The 16,786-nt window shown below is 41.8% G+C and overlaps 1 protein-coding gene across 1 annotated transcript; it reads left to right on the top strand.

The window, feature by feature from the left end:
* Positions 1-1,326: 1,326 nt before the first annotated feature.
* ODAPH (odontogenesis associated phosphoprotein) lies at positions 1,327-9,495 on the top strand. Its single transcript, XM_082611444.1, has 2 exons — positions 1,327-1,454; positions 7,497-9,495. Exons 1-2 carry the CDS (start codon positions 1,388-1,390, stop codon positions 7,880-7,882), a joined length of 453 nt encoding a protein of 150 aa, XP_082467570.1. The 5' UTR covers positions 1,327-1,387; the 3' UTR covers positions 7,883-9,495.
* The last annotated feature ends 7,291 nt before the right edge of the window (positions 9,496-16,786 follow it).

Below are 16,786 nucleotides of genomic sequence, written 5' to 3'. Positions count from 1 at the left end.
GCGTGGGCTCTAGTAGTTGTGGCCCACGGGCTTAGTTGCTCTGTGACATGTGAGATCTTCCCGGACCAGGGATCGAACCCGTGTCCCCTGCATTCGCAGGCGGATTCTTAACCACTGTGCCACCAGGGAAGCCCCATATTCTTTTCCATTATGGTTTATCACAGGATACTGAATATAGTTCCCTGTGCTATACAGTAGGACTTTGTTGTTTATCCATTCTATATATAAGTTTGCATCTGCTAATCTCAAACTCCCAATTCATCCCTCCCCCAATCCCCCTCCCCTCTGGCAGTCACAAATCTGTTCTCTGTGTCTTTGAGTCTGTTTCTGTTTCATAGATAAGTTCAGTTGTGTCGTATTTTAGATTCCACATATAAGTGATGTCATATGGTGTTTGTCTTTCTCTTTTTTTTTTTTTTTTTGCGGTACGCGGGCCTCTCACTGCTGTGGCCTCTCCCGTTGCGGAGCACAGGCTCTGGACGCGCAAGCTCAGCGGCCATGGCTCACGGGCCCAGCCGCTCCGCAGCATGTGGGATCCTCCCAGACCGGGGCACGAACCTGTGTCCCCTGCATTGGCAGGCGGACTCCCAACCACTGTGCCACCAGGGAAGCCCGTGTCTTTCTCTTTCTGATCTACTTCACTTAGTATGATCATCTCTAACTCCAACGTCCGTGCTTTTAAGCACTTGTGACCGCCCACTCCCATTCCTCCAGCAGCTGACAGGAAACAAACCAGGCATCTTAGGGCAATTTGATGAATCAGAGGGGGACTTGGAAGGACAAATCACTAAGTTAATCTCCCAAAATTTTCATGTTTATTTAGACAGTGACCATGATGGTTACTAGAGAAGATCGTTTTCTGACTCTGCTGCTCTTGGCTCCTTGACAAAAGCAGAGAAGAAGCCTTAATCCCTGATCCGAGATCTGTGAACAGCCTCTTCAAACTGCCGGGGTCACAAGGCCTTTAGATAATGTCCTCCCTGTCCTGTTTGGTTTTGTTAAGTAAGTAAGCTACACAGAGGGAAGCAGTGCTGAATATTTCCTGGACAGATTCTTTCTCTTGCTGAGGGAGACCTATATACACAAGTAATGAGAAGGCACTAAGAGGGAAAGATTTGAAGGAATTAAAAGGATAGTGAGGGCGTGGTTGTCCACAATCCAACTCCAACCAAGGACAGATGAATGATGTTTGGCTGTCATTACAAGAAGCTCTGGTTGACAAATACTGTCTGGTATTTCCTTGCTGATTTCTTACCCTCACACCGCAGGCCCTAATCCCTGTGGTCCACTATGCAAATGAAAACTCCCTGAATCAGGCGGCCGGTGACTCACCAACCCCTTTTAAGCCACGTTGGGTTCAAGGCAGCGACTGCTTGGGGTAGAAGCCATGGCTCACAGACTCTGCTTCTCCTACTGGCTGCTGGTCTGCTGTTTGGTGGTAACTGTGGCAGAAGGTAAGGGTTTTGTTTTTATTCTACTGTGGGTCCAGTAATTAATAAGTTGTGTGAAAAGACAAAATTTGGCTCCATGATTATACATATCATGAATTGGAAATATTTATGTCAGCTTTCATCAGCCTGTGTGGTTAAAGAGAAAGAGGCTGAATTTTATCATCGGAAGACCATCGGAAGGTCCTAGTCTCAGCCCTAGCTATGTGACTTTAGACACACTTAACTGCTCTGATATCCATTTCCTCAAGTGTGAAGTGACAGCATTAATGATGTCCATTATGGGGTCGTGGGGACCAAATGAGCTATCATGCAAGAAAAGCTCTTCATCCTTCAAGCACTATATGAATACTAGTTATTATTGATATAGAGCTAACAATTTCCACCCTGAATTACAGCAGTGTCCACCTCTTATATGCTCAACAGCACGGTATTTTGCCCATGGTGGGTGTTCCGTCTCTGTTTATTAACTGCTTTAGTTAATCACACCTTGTCAGTTGTGTCTTGGTGCTGCGGAGGTTAGCCTAGACTTCTTTCTTTAAGATTCTATTAGATTCAATTTCTCCCCTACTCCTTTCTCTTTCCTTTTCCCCCACTACAAAATTTCCAGATGGCCTGAGCCAGAGCATTGGTTTGCAAACCCTGGGGACAGGAAAGAAAAGGGGGAGAGCCCCAGCAGTCAAACTGAGTCCTCCACCACTTTCACGTGGCCTGGGGCTTTGCAGGGGCTCAGTCAGACCCTAGTCATCCCCTAGCAAGTTCCCTGCGCCCATCCACCAAAGCTCACAACAGAACAGAAAGGGGCAGGGACATCAGAGGTGGTGGTGAGGCCACCAGAGATCACCTTGTCCAATCTCTGCATGAACTCAGGAGATCAGAGGGCAAGGAGACAGACTGCAAAGAACACCTGCCCGATTCCCAAGACAAGACCTGCAAACATCACCCACTAAAAGTGACATCTGAAAGTGGCACCATAAAACAAAACCTGACACCGGACACCTTTCCAGAAAGTCAACCACTCTTCAGGAAACCTTGTAAATACGTAGCTAAATAAGTTATAATGAGATTAGAGGTTTATTCACATTTTAAAAAAAAAAAACACCATTAAAATGTGATTTCTGATTTAGGCTCACTCTTCCCCACTATCCCTCAGACTAGCCTCAAAGATCTTCAAATGCAGCTTCACTCTCTCCAGGCAGCCCTGGCTCCAGGCCATCACCCACTTACACATGCCCTGGCTCTGCCAGACGGGGTCATGTGTGGGTCTCCAAACCCACCCTGTTCTCTCTCTCCTCCACAGCAGCAGCTATGGCTGCCCCCCCTCCTGATTTCACCTCTGTTTATTGAAATTCTGCTTCACATGGTGACGTTTAATGTCACTATAGTATTACCTTCACATAAGGCTTTCTTAAGACACATAGCTTTAAAATTGCAGTCTTCCTCCTCTGACATCTTTGAGTTCTTATAGCAATTTGTATATCACCCATGGTCCATACTGCATTCTTCTCTGCATTATAGATCCATGTATTTGTAGCGTCTCCCCACCTCTCAAGGGCAGGCCCCATGTCTTTATCATCTCTGCATTTGTCACAGCACGAAACAAAGTAACCTGCACACTGTTGAAACTACTAGACTTATAGCATAGGATTGAAAGAGGCCTGTGTAAACTTGTATGAACTGGACTCCAACGTCTTTACCTGTAAAATTAGAGAGTTGGCTAAAATAGCCAGTTATTCTGTGAGTCTACAAAATGAATTAAGTCGCAGTTACTGTGAGCAAATTAATCACAGGACATATTTCTTTTTGGTTCGACTCTAAAGGCACCTGAGAATTTCTGTGATACTCCAAGTGTAAAAGAAGAACTGCATACTTATACATCAAGTATAAAACTTACTTCTCTTAGAAATCAGGGTAGTTCACTACAAACCAGCTATTGTCTGCCCAAATAACCATAGACTACAGATAATTATATTTTTTAAAAAAAGGTCATCTCACCCTTACTTTTTTTTTTTAAAGTACTAGTTGTTAGCATACGATGAATTTCATGTCTAGACTATAGTAAACCCACTTAAAATTGATGTCCAAACTCCAAGCAATATTTTGGGTCTTGATTATTTTATTATCCTTTAATTTATTTTATTTATTTTATTTATTTTATTTTTGGCTGCATTGGGTCTTCGTTGCTGAGTGAGGGCTTTCTCTAGTTGCAGCAAGCGGGGGCTACTCTTCGTTGCGGTGCGTAGGCTTCTCTTTGCAGTGGCTTCTCTTGTTGGGGAGCACAGGCTCTAGGTGCACGGGCTTCAGTAATTGTGGCTCGCGGGCTCTAGAGCACAGGCTCAGGAGTTGTGGCACACGGGCTTAGTTGTTCCGGGGCATGTGGGATCTTCCCTGATCAGGGCTGGAACCCGTGTCCCCTGAATTAGCAGGTGGATTCTTAACCACTGCGCCACCAGGGAAGCCCTATCCTCTAATTCTGAATGTAAGTTATTGCAATTTTCCTGGGACTGGAAGGACTTCCCTAGTGGTCCAGTGGGTAAGACTCTGCACTTCCACTTCAGGGGGCACAGGTTCGCCCCCTGGTGGGGGAACTAAGATCCTGCATGCTAGGCAGCGAGGCCAAAAAAAATTTTTTTTTAATTTTTTTCTGGTACTGGAATGAAATACTGAGCTTCACAAAAATCTGCAGAGAGAAACTCAGCATCTACACTCAACATCTGCCTCATTCAATTAATCAGCTATGTACTGGGCACGAAGCTAAGCCAGGGACTGTTCTGGGTACTAGGGACATAGCAATGACCAACAGAGTCAACAGGCCTTGTCTTGATGGAGGCCCAATAACAGCAGCTAAGACCTACCAAATGCATATGTCAGGCGTGTTCTCAGCACTTTACATATCTTATTTTAGACACTACAACAAGCCAGTGAGATAGGTAGTATTATTTTCTCCATTTTACAAATAAGGAAAAGAAGACTGGGAGAAGTTAAGGAAGCTGTCAATGGTCACACAATTATTAAACAGCAGAGCTCAGGGATCCTATGCCGTTCTGCCTCTCAAAATGTTTCCAATCTGCACTTAAATATTTGACCTACTTTGGTCTAATTAGGGCTGCAAAAGAGCTCTTTGTGTTTGATATTCAGTATCTTCGGTGTCATGTCAGTATGTTACATAATGAGAAATATTTGCTTATTAATGATCACATTATCCCTGAGAGGTAGGAATGTGGTAACTTTTGAAAATTATGGAAACTGAGATTTCTCTCAGTCTGTTCAGGTCCACTGTAGGCACTGGGCTAGCAATGAGACCAGGTATAGAGAATGATCAGGCAGATACTTCCATGGAGGAGGAATATAACCGCTGAATAGTAATCACATGACTGATGAATATGATGAAAGTGGACTCACAGGGTGCGAGGGAAGCATATTGTCAGGGGCCTTAAGCCAGCCTCAAGGGAGGGAAGGCCTCCCTGAGGAAATGAGACATGATCTACCGTAAACTTCTTTGGATCTACTTCTCTCACTTCAAAGAGAACTCTACACACTTCTGAGTCTTTTTTTCCCCACCTATTTAATCCACTGGAGTCTGACTCGGTTTCCTCCATTCCACAAAAACTACTTCAAAAAAGTCATTCATGGCCCTGGGCTTTTAAAAAGCTGGTTCCAGATGCCTAGAGCACCATTGTCAGGAGGATTTGGAGAGTAGCCTCAGTTTTAAGAAATGGAAAAAGCACAAGGGGTGGGTGTTTTTAAAAACCGGAGCCCAGCTTACTGAATGGCAGAGCCCAAGACCTAGCTAAGCCTGATCTGATAGCAAAATGTCAAGATGGAGCTTAAGAATAAGGCTAGCTTCAGATTTCCCTGGTGGCACAGTGGTTAAGAATCTGCCTGCCAGTGCAGGGGATACGGGTTTGAGCCCTGGTACAGGAAGATCTCACATTCCGCAGAGCAACTAACCCCATGCGCCACAACTACTGAGCCTGCGCTCTAGAGCCCGCGAGCCACAACTACTGAGGCCTGCATGCCTAGAGCCCATGCTCTGCAACAAAAGAAGCCACCGCGATGAGAAGCCCACACACCACAACGAAGAGTAGCCCCTGCTCGCTGCAACTAGAGAAAGCCTGTGCACAGCAACGAAGACCCAACGCAGTTAATAATATATAAAAAAATTTTTTTAATTTAAGAATAAGGCTAGCTTCTCCCCTAGTGACTGGATTCTCAGCAGAAAGTTTTCATGTTATAAAGGTTCAGAATTGATCTGATTGTGTAGAAGAAAGAATGAGTAATATGGGATTTAATCATCTTCTGTAGTGTGAAATGTCTTAATCCAGTTTCAGCCATAAGATTTTAATACTCAGTAGCCTGGGTGGGTATGGGAGAAAGAGTCAGTATTTAATTCAATAAACAGACACCCATTCAAGCTGGCTTAGAAGAAAAAGAATAGAGCTGGAGGTGGGGTGATTATTATAAAGATATTTCCAAGGACCTTAAGTACAGCCAGCCCTCAAAAAGACCAGCCCTGAGAAAGTCAAGAGCCAAGGTTACTCTCATCATCACTCTGTTACCACATAGGCACTTGCCTCTTTTTCTCTTTGAGAGGCTTTCCCCATTTTACAGCTATGGAAATATTGGTTTCTCTGTTTATTCAACATTCAACTGGCTAATATCTGACACTCCAGCCCCCGCCCTACCACTTCCACTAACATTTTCCACTAGCTGTGTCTCTTTGTTGAAATTCTTGAGTGAGAAGCTGATTGGTCACTGGCCAGCCAATGAATGAGTTGAGTGTCTAACAACAGTCCCATCAGCCATAGCCAAAGGAGTGTAGTACTGACCTTTCCAGGTATTATGGGTGAAACAGAATCTCTAGAAGGGGCTATGAATAAGCATACCCAGTACAACCAAGAAACCTGAATTCAACTGTTTTAAAGGTGAGGGGAATCTAGCTCTTAACTTACTGTGAGGAATTCATTTTTCCATCATTCACACTCAGCAACCCTTTCCAGGCCTGTTTTGGTAAGTCTCTAAGGGAGTGAAGAAATAATTTCCTAAAGGAAAGCTTGCTTTTTCGTAGCCAGTTTGATTGTATGATACAGCTAGAGGGAAGACCTTGACACTGGAGGTTGATCCAAATTTCTTCTCAGAAATTAATGTCATCCTGGTCCTCAGTGCTCATTCCCCTGGAGCAAGTAGATGTTCCCTCCCTTCCTCTTCAGGGAATGATTTCACTGCTGGGGAAGTGAAGCAGGCCTTTTCTTTACATTACTTTTTTTCCATCAAATTTTCTTTATTTATTTGTAATTTATACACAATAAAATGCACAAATCTTAAAGGTATATATTGATCACATTTTAGATATGTGTGTGTGTATACATATGTGTGTACATTTGTATTTTTGTGTATATATGTATGTATGTGCAAATGTAAATGTGTGTGTATATCTATCTCCATATTCATGTAACAACCACCCAGATCGAGATCTAAAGAATTCACTAGTTACTTTTTCCACTAAATAACACCTACGCTAACCCTAAGCTATTTTTGACTTTTTTTTTTTTACCATAGATTAGTTTTGCTTGTTCTTGAACTTCATAAAAATGGAATCTCACAGTATGTACTCTTTTGCGTCTAACTTCTTTGCTCAACATAACATCATAGGATACATCCATGTTGTTGTATTAGTAATTCTTCCTTTCCATGCTGAGTATTCTTTCATTGTATGAATACACAGTTTGTTTATCCATTCTCCTATTGATGGACACTGGCATTGTTTGCAGGTTTGGGTTAATATGAATAAGACTGTTGTGAACGTTATTGAACTAGTCTTTTGTAGATATAAGCACTCATTTCTCTTGGGTAAATTCCCCCGAGTGGAATTCCTGGGTCATAAGGAGTGTCCGTGTCTCATTTTACTGGCCTGGGCAGTTCTCTCAAACATGTTTTGAGACTCTAGAATTCTCTCTTCCCCTCTTTCTCCCCTGCCTCCACCTGAAGACTCTCCCCTCTGCTCCTGTCATCAGGCCTGTTTCCTGACTTGCGCTTTTCTCCCCACAGGACAGGAAGAGGTATTCACCCCTCCTGGAGACTCACAAAATAATGCAGAGCCTACAGACTGCCAGATCTTTACACTTACCCCTCCTCCCACCACAAGGAACCCAGTGACGAGGATCCAGCCCATCACCAGGACACCTAGGTGTCCCTTCCATTTTTTCCCGCCACAAAGGCCCAGAGTCCACATTAGGTTCCCATACAGACCTTTCCTCCCTCCGATGTGCTACCACCCTTTTCAGTTCCATCCACTTTTTCGGCCGCACAGTCGCCTTCCTCCTTATTATTATTTCCCCAGAAGAAGACTCTGGAGAGGAAGCTCCTCTGAGGAAAGCAGAGAAAAGAGAGAAGCCCCAAACGTGCTGAAAAAGATTTCTGTTTTCAGTTACTAACCTAAACCTATTGGACTGGAAAATAAAGCATCTTAAACTCCACCGACTAGAAATTGTTCTCCTTGTCGGCAGTGAACATATTGGTTTATAGGTTATTCATGTTTGCAAAATAGAAGCAATAACTACATTATTCTTACCTCTTAGTTTTTATGATCACAGGATACTTACGCAAGAAAAGTTCTAAAACAGGTGGTTCCAATAATACCTATCATCCTGCAATACCAGAAGAATCAGCTCCATCTTCTAAATTACAACGAAGAGCATTTAAATAAATTGAGATTGTTATAAACCAAATGGAGACATTAATGACACCCTTTTATACTCACTGGAAAACTTACAAAGCAAGGCGTATTTACAAAGTGAGCTTTGAAAGAAATTATAAAAAACTGAAAGCTTTATTTTATTCTCTGGCAATGGTTATTTGTTCATTTTTAATGGAGATATAATTGACATACTATATTAGTTTCAGGTCATATAACATAATGACTCGATATTTGTATATATTTCAAAATGATCACCACAGTAAGTTCAGTTAACATCCATCACCACACATAGTTACCAGACCTTTTTTCTTTTTTTTTTTTTCTTCTTTTTTTTTTTTTGCGGTACGCGGGCCTCTCACTGCTGTGGCCTCTCCCATTGCGGAGCACAGGCTCCGGACGCGCAGGCTTAGCAGCCATGGCTCACGGGCCCAGCCGCTCCACGGCATGTGGGATCTTCCCGGACCGGGGCACGAACCCGTGTCCCCTGCATCGGCAGGCAGACTCTGAACCACTGCGCCACCAGGGAAGCCCCAAAACTGTTTTCTTTTGATGAGAACTTTCAAAATCCACTCAGCTTTCTAACAACAACAACAACAAAAGAAATTATAAAGATTAAAACAAAACAAAGTTATGGGGAGTCTGACTATAAGTAATACTTTAAAGGTATTATAAGCTAAATTACCTATAACCAAAAAACTATTTTTTAACTGTAATATGTACTTCAATGTTAACTGTTTCAGCAACCGATGAAAATTAGTTTGATAAGTATCTCACTGTTTCTCCCAGTATCATCATATAGATACTAGTTTAAATGATGTACTTCCCCTAAAACTTTCAACATGATTCCAGGCTCAAAATTCCAATTAAAAGTTTACAGGGATGTTCCTATAACTCTAGAACTCCACAGACACTCAGTTCACTCAGCTATAGGAACCTTGTATTCTGAGGATGCAATATAAGTAAAAAATCCCACAGGCTGCATTCACTGGTTATTTCTTTAGCCATTCTGTACAATACTGCCTCCTGTTCGTGCTACTCACCTTGCCTGTAACATAGGAACTTTGGTTTCTCATATGCAATCAGTGGCTTACACCTGTTGCTCTCAAAATCTGTGTGCAAAGTTGCTGCTGCTGCTTCTACAAAGGAAAAAAAAAGGGAGGGAGGGGACATAAAGACATGAAGACACTGGGAATGTTACCTGGGAAATGGAGAGAGAGAAAACCGTCATGCTCTGTTTCTTCACTATATTAAAAGATAAAAAGAAAAACAATATTTCCTTTACTCACTTCATAGCAAATTTTCATTCTAAGAACAGCCAGGCTTAAATAAAACCTGTATTTGAAATCCTCACTAAGTATAAAATTCTATATTTTGTAATAAACTTGCTTTCTCTTTTGCTTTCTTTTTGGTTCGTGGGGCATAATCAGAAAAGGGCCAACCTTGGGCAAACTTGAAGACAGCTCAGTGCTGTGTTTGAACCTCACCTCCCTCCCTGGACCCCTCCTTCATTACAACACGCTCACCTCTCACAGCTGTTCAGTGAGTTCATGGCTCTCCACTGCCCCAAACCAGCCCGGCTCTGATTGGGCTTTCTCTCCCCAAACATTTGAACTTTTGCAACCCAAAATTTAACTGCTCTGCAGTCCAGTCCCTAAAGACCTTGCTAGGTGATATATAAACCTCAGGAAAACCAAGACAAACCAAAGAGGGAGTAACAGCTTCGGTGCAACTATTATAGAAAGTGGGCTACTCCTGGCGTGTTTCCTAGTGAGGGCCTTTTTCAAAATAACTCCAGGTAAAATTACATCATTCCCGCCCTTGAACATGCAGAGAGTTTCCTGCATGAAAAGCACCCCACAACTGCAATGAAAAGCATATGCCTTTGTGACTTTGGGTTAGTAAATTTTTCTTTTAAAATACAGTGGTACCTAGAAGGTTTATTGACTTGGGGGGATAGTTTTCAAGCACTAATATGTCAAAGTGAACTAGTTTATCACATGTGTTCCTCTTAGCATATAGGTGGGATTGTCTGCTTTTGAAGCAATGGCAGCCTGTTGAGAGTGTGTGATTTTTTTATGCATCTTTTATGATCTTTTATACACGCTTAAATGCATCTTTTGCTTTGTGGCAGAAATAGCGTATGTAAGTCTAAAGTTCTAATTATGCTAAAAAGGCATAACCTGAATAGAATCATCCAGCAAACCCAAATTGAAAACATTTATAAAACAACTGCCCTGTAATCTCCAAACAATGTAGATTTCATGGTAGACAAAGTTTTAAAGGCGATTAAAGAGACGTGACAACTAAATGTAACATGGTCCTGGAGGTAAGGAGGAAAGGGACAACTAGCAAATTGGGACAACTAGCAAATTTTTTATGTGAACCATGTTTTAGGTAATAGTCTTATATCAGTGTTAAATTTTTTGATAATTATGTAAGAGAAGATCCTTATATAAAAATCTGTAGTATTTGGAGGTAAAGGAATATGATTTCTGCAACTGTCTTAAATTATTCAGGAAAAAAAACCTGTGTGTGTGTGTGTGTGAGAGAGAGAGAGAGAGAGAGAGAGGGAAAGTAAAGAAAGTGGCAAGATATTTTTACAATTGATGTATTTGGGTGAAAGGCATATGGCCTTTCTTTGTACCATTCTTGCAACTCTTCTGTAGTTTGAAATTATTTCAAAATGAAAGTAAAAAGACATTATTAAAAACAATATAGGATTTAGCCACAGGGGTTTAGTTGTGGAGGAGGAAGTGGCCAGTTCAGGACCTCAGGGGACAGATGGGGAGGTGACAGAGTTAGAAGAGACTTGGGGGGGGGGGGCAAAGAGAAGGAAGGTTAAAAAGAAGACTAGATCTTGGAGGAAATATCCTGGGAAAAGCTGCGTTGAAAGTGCTTCTTTCAACGTAATTACTAATCATTTTCTTCCCTTTGACAGAATAAATAAACGTTTGAGTTCTAAACCACCCCCAGAATAAAACACAAAAAATTAATCTTGAATTTATCCATGTCTTAAAGATAAGTTAAAAATAAAATTCTACGGGACTTCCCTGGTGGTCCAGTGGTTAAGAATCCATCTTGCAATGCAGGGGACGCCGGTTCAATCCCTGGTCGGGGAACTAAGATCCCACATGCCTCAGGGCAACTAAGCCCGTGCGCCGCAACTACTGAGCCCGCATGCCACAACTGGAGAGAAGCCCACACACCGCAAGGAAGAGCCCCGTGCACCGCAATGAAAGATCCCGCGTGCTGCAACTAAGACCCCATGCAGCCAATAAATAAATAAATAAATAAATAAAATTTAAAAAGCATAATCCTATTCCTACAGCCCACAGTACCACCAACCTTGTAATGATTCACACATTGGTTACAAGAGTCACAGGGCATGTAGACTGGTTGATCTGGGACTCATGTTCCCTGATACTTGTGGAGGGTAGATTTTAATTGGGGAAGGAGGGGGAGTTTGTTTGGAAGTTTGGGTCTCCATGGGAGAAATCAAAGGTATAAGATGGCACGTACTTCCACAACCACCACTTGGATTGAACTGGAGCATAGTCAGAGTCAGCAGCAGAAGCTGATCAAAATGTCTTTAAAAGAAACTTTAGGAGCCTCTGAACATAGCAGAGCTGCTTTGGGGCCAACGTGACAAAGTGTCACACAGATTTGAGAAGGGGGCCCTTCTCCCCACCTCTGCACAGAACTCACTCCTTCTCTGGAAGATAGCCGCTACTTTTGGAAAGTCAGGAGACAGAAGCATTCTCGCACTAGGTGGTGGTTTCATCACGGTTGGGGGTAGGGTGGTGTGCTGTAAACCTCAGCAGTGATGAAGCGCCTTCTGGGGCTCTGTGGGCAGCAGGTGTCGACGAGGGACAGCCAAATCAGAAAGGAAGGCTACGCAGGCTGCATGGATCTGCTACTGAATGATTGGTTTGTGGCACATTCACACACTGGGGTTTGCTAAGTTCCTGATTAAAAATGAAAAATTTAGAAAGAGCCATCTTATTTTGTAAATGTTACCCTATGGTGTTTGGAAAATTATTTGAGGAGGTGTGTTAGTTTGCTTGGACTGCTTTTACAAAATACCACAGACGGGTTGGCTTAAGCAATAGAAATTTATTTTCTCACAGTTCTGAAGGCTGAAAGTCTAAGATCCAGACATCAGCAGGATGAGTTTCCTCTGAGGCCTCTCTCCTTGGCTTGCAGATGGCCACCCTCTTGCTGCCTCTTCACATGGCCTTTTCTCTGTGCCTGTGTGCCCCTGGTGTCTATCTTGTGTGTCCAAATATTCTCTTCTCAATAAGGACATCAGTCAGATTGGATTAGGGCCCACCATAATGGGCCTGAATCATCTTTCCAAAGGTACTATCTCCAAATATATCACATCCTGAAGTACTGGTGGTTAGGGTTTCAGCATGTGAATTTGAAGGGGATAAATTCAGCCCATAAGAGCAGGTATCCAAATTTGATAATAGTAATTACAAACTCCCAGAAGAGCTGCATAATCTAGAGAGAGCTGCCTCTGATTCTAAAGAAAACAGGGGTTACAATGCTCAGGTATTTTTTATTGAAATATAGTTGCTGTACAATATTATATAAATTACAGGTGTATGATACAGTGATTCACAATTTTTAAAGGTTATACTCCATTTATAGTTATTATAAAACATTGGCTATATTCCCCATGTTGTACAATATATCCTTGTAGCTTATTTTATACCTAATAGTTTGGACCTCTTATTCCCCTCCCCCTATATTGCCCCTCCCCCGCTCCCTCTCCCCACTGGTAACCACTAGTTCATTCTCTATATCTGTGCTTCATTTTTGTTATAGTCACTAGTTTGCTGTATTTTTTAGATTCCACATATAAGTAATATCATACAGTATTTGTCTTTCCTGTCTGACTTATTTCACTTAGCAAAATGCTCTCCAAGTCCATCCATGTTACTGCAAATGGCAAAATTTCATTCTTTTTTATGGCTGAATAGTATTCCATTGTACATATGTATACCACATCTTTTTTATTTATTTATTTATTTTATTTATTAATTTTTGTCTGTGTTGGGTCTTCATCGCTGTGCGCGGCCTTTTCTCTAGTTGCAGTGAAGGGGTACTACTCTTCATTGCGGTGAGTGGGCTTCTCATTGCGGTGGCTTCTCTTGTTGTGGAGCACAGGCTCTAGGGCACATGGGCTTCAGTAGTTGTGGCATGCGGGCTCAGTAGTTGTGGCTCGCGGGTTCTAGAATGCAGGCTCAGTAGTTGTGGCGCGCGGACTTAGTTGCTCCGCAGCATGTGGGATCTTCCCGGACCAGGGCTCGAACCCATGTCCCCTGTATCGGCAGACGGACTCTTAACCACTGTGCCACCAGGGAAGGCCCAACACATCTTCTTTCTCTATTCATCTGTTGATGGACACTTAGGCTGCTTCCATATCTTGGCAATTGTAAATAATGCTGCTATGAACATTGGGGTACATGTATCTTTTCAAATTAGTGTTTTTGTTTTTTTCAGGTATATACCCAGGAGTTGGATTGCTGGAACATCTGGTAGCTTTTTTTTTAGTTTTTTAAGGAACCTCCATACTGTTTTCCACAGCAGCTGTACCAATTTACATTCCCACCAACAGTGTAGGAGGGTTCCCTTTTCTCCACATCCTCATCAACATTTGTTATTAGTGTTCTTTTTGATGATAGCTATTCTGACAGGTGTGAGGTGATATCTCATCGTGGTTTTGATTTGCATTTCCCTGATGATTAGTGATGTTGAGCATCTTTTCATGTGCCTGTTGTCCATCTGCATGTCTTCTTTGGAAAAATGTCTATTCAGTTCTGCCCATTTTTTAATCAAGTTGTTTGTTTTTTTGATGTTGAATTGTATGAATGCTCAGGTACTTTTATACATAAGAAAAAAATAAAGAAAACCACTTCTTTCCTTTTTCAAGCACAGAGCATATTTGACTAATTTTTATAATAAAATGTAAGTAAATATCAGGTTCCAATAGGAACTTCCTTGTTCTAAACAGCAGAAGGACCAAAGAATTGAGGAGTGGGAGGTACAAACGAGCAGACACAACTGAAACAATGTATTTGGGGCAATAAATTCTGTATACCTGAGCAACTCCTAGAGTTATCACCAGGTAAAACCACTGAGTCATCATAAAACAGCTCTAGGGCTTCCCTGGTGGCGCAGTGGTTGAGAGTCCGCCTGCCTATGCAGGGGACGTGGGTTCGTGCCCCGGTCCGGGAGGATCCCACATGCCACGGAGCAGCTGGGCCCGTGAGCCATGGCCGCTGGGCCTGCGCGTCTGGAGCCTGTGCTCTGCAACGGGAGAGGCCACAGCAGTGAGAGGCCCATGTAATGCAAAAAAAAAAAAAAAAAAAAAAACAGCTCTAAACTGGAAACAGCATGAATGTCCACCAACAGTAGAAAGGGTAAATAATTATCATATCATATCCTAGAATACAACACAGCAATGAAAAACAGCAGATTGCTGCTTCACACAACAACATAAATGAATCTCACAATTTCGTGTTGAGTGAAAGAAGCCAAACACAAAAGAATACATACAATAAGATTCCATTTATATGAAATTCAGGAACAAGCAAAACCAACCCATGGTGATAGAGGTCAGAATAGTGATGACTTTTGAGGGGATATTGGCTGAGTAAGGGCAAGAGGGAGCCTGCTGGGAGCTGAAAATATTCCATTTCTTAATCTGGGTGATGGTTACACAAGGTGTACACATTTCTAAAAGTTCATCAAGCTGTATGTTTAAGATTTATGTATTTTACAATATGTAAATTATATATCAATTGAAAATGTTTTAAATGCTGTAGTGCAGAGGAAATCAGTAAAGGTATGCTAATTATAACTGTAGATTTAATTTGTTAAACAAGCTTTCAAATATTTCATTGGTAGTTAGCAAGGTTATATTAAGTAATATTTCACTGATAAGTCAGACATAGAAAGACAAATACTGTATAATATCACTTATATGTGGAATCTAAAAAAGCCAAATTCACAGAGAGTAGAGTGACTGGGAGAGGTGGAGAAATGTGGAGATATTGGTCAAAAGTCACAAACTTCCACTTACAAGATTAACAAGTCCTGGGGATCTAATGTACAGTGTGGTGATTATAGCTAATAATACTGTATTATATATTTGAAAGTTGCTAAAAGAGTAGATCCTAAATGTTCTCATCACAAAAAAGAAATGGTAATTGTGTAACGGGATGGAGGTGGTAGCTAATGCTTTGGTGGTGACCATTTTGCAACAGGTAAGTGTTACAAAATTAATATGTTGTACGCCTTAAACTTACACAATGTAATATGTCAATTACATCTCAATAAAGCGGTGGGGGGGGGAAGGCACTATTTCACTGAAATATTACCTCATAACAGTAAGCAGAAGGGACTTCCCTGGTGGCGCAGTGGATAAGACTCCATGCTTCCAATGCAGGGGGCCCAGGTTCTGATCCATGGTCAGGGAATTAGATCCCACATGCTGCGACTAAGAGTTCACATGCCACAACTAAGGAACCTGTGTGCCTCAACTAAGGAACCTGTGCACCACAACTAACACCCAGCACAACCAAATAAATAAATACTAAAAAAAACAAAAAACAGTAAGCAGAAGACTTTGCATATTTTTTAGCACGAAGTGATATGTATTTGTCTTTCCCAACTAAGGCAAATTTAAACCAGAAATTTTTTAACAGCCTCAAATATAACCCTATAGTTGGCTATCAAAAGAACCATAAAAAGAGAGAAACACACGTTCTGAACAGAAGATATCTCCCACAATGTTGACATTGGAAATTTACGATAAGCATGAATTGGACAGTAGCAGTTCAATGATTTGTGTAGAAGGGGCCATCTATACTAATACATCTGAAACCTCTTGACACAGACGTCCAGGTCCTTAACAGTGGCCTGCATGACTCGGCCTCCCCACGCCTCATCCCCAGCCTCTTCCTCTCTGACCTCATCTCACACTACTCTTTTCCCTTCTCACTCCACTCCAGACACACTGCCCTCCTTGCTGGTCCTCAAACCAAACGTACTCCCTCCTGAGGACCTGTGCCCTGGTGGTCCCTCTGGTTATGGTGCCTTTGACCCAGATAATCCAGGTTATCCATAGGGGTCCTCCCCTCACTCCTTTCAGGACCTTCATAAAATGCCACCTCTCAGTTCCTGGCCACCCTAATTAAATGTGCATGCACAGACCTACTTCCTCTTCCCATTCCTGGCTTTATTTTTATCCTTAGCATGAATCACATTCAATCATTCTATATGTATTCATAGTTACCTCTTTTATTATTTGTCTTTCACATCAGAAAGTAAGCTCTTTAAAAGCAGTGATTTGTATCTATTGTGTTCATTCCTTTATCTCCAGGACTTAAAACAATCCTTGCATATAGTAGGGATTCAATAAATACTTGTTAAATAAATGAACTTTTAAGGCTCCTGGTATTTTAACCCTATTTGCTTCCAAATCAATTCCCACATGTCAGAGGAAGTCTTAGGATTTTAAAATCTTCTCCAGCAAAAAAAGAACTTCTATTGAGGAGAGAAAGATAAGGTATAAACACCTCTCTCAAATAAAACAGTTACTGGCCACTGGTGCATGCTTTCAAACTTCTTT

Source organism: Mesoplodon mirus (genome assembly GCF_964341445.2).
Source record: "Mesoplodon mirus genome assembly, chromosome: 2".
NCBI classification, from domain to species: Eukaryota; Metazoa; Chordata; class Mammalia; order Artiodactyla; family Ziphiidae; genus Mesoplodon; species Mesoplodon mirus.
This window is presented reverse-complemented; position numbering and strand designations above follow the sequence as displayed.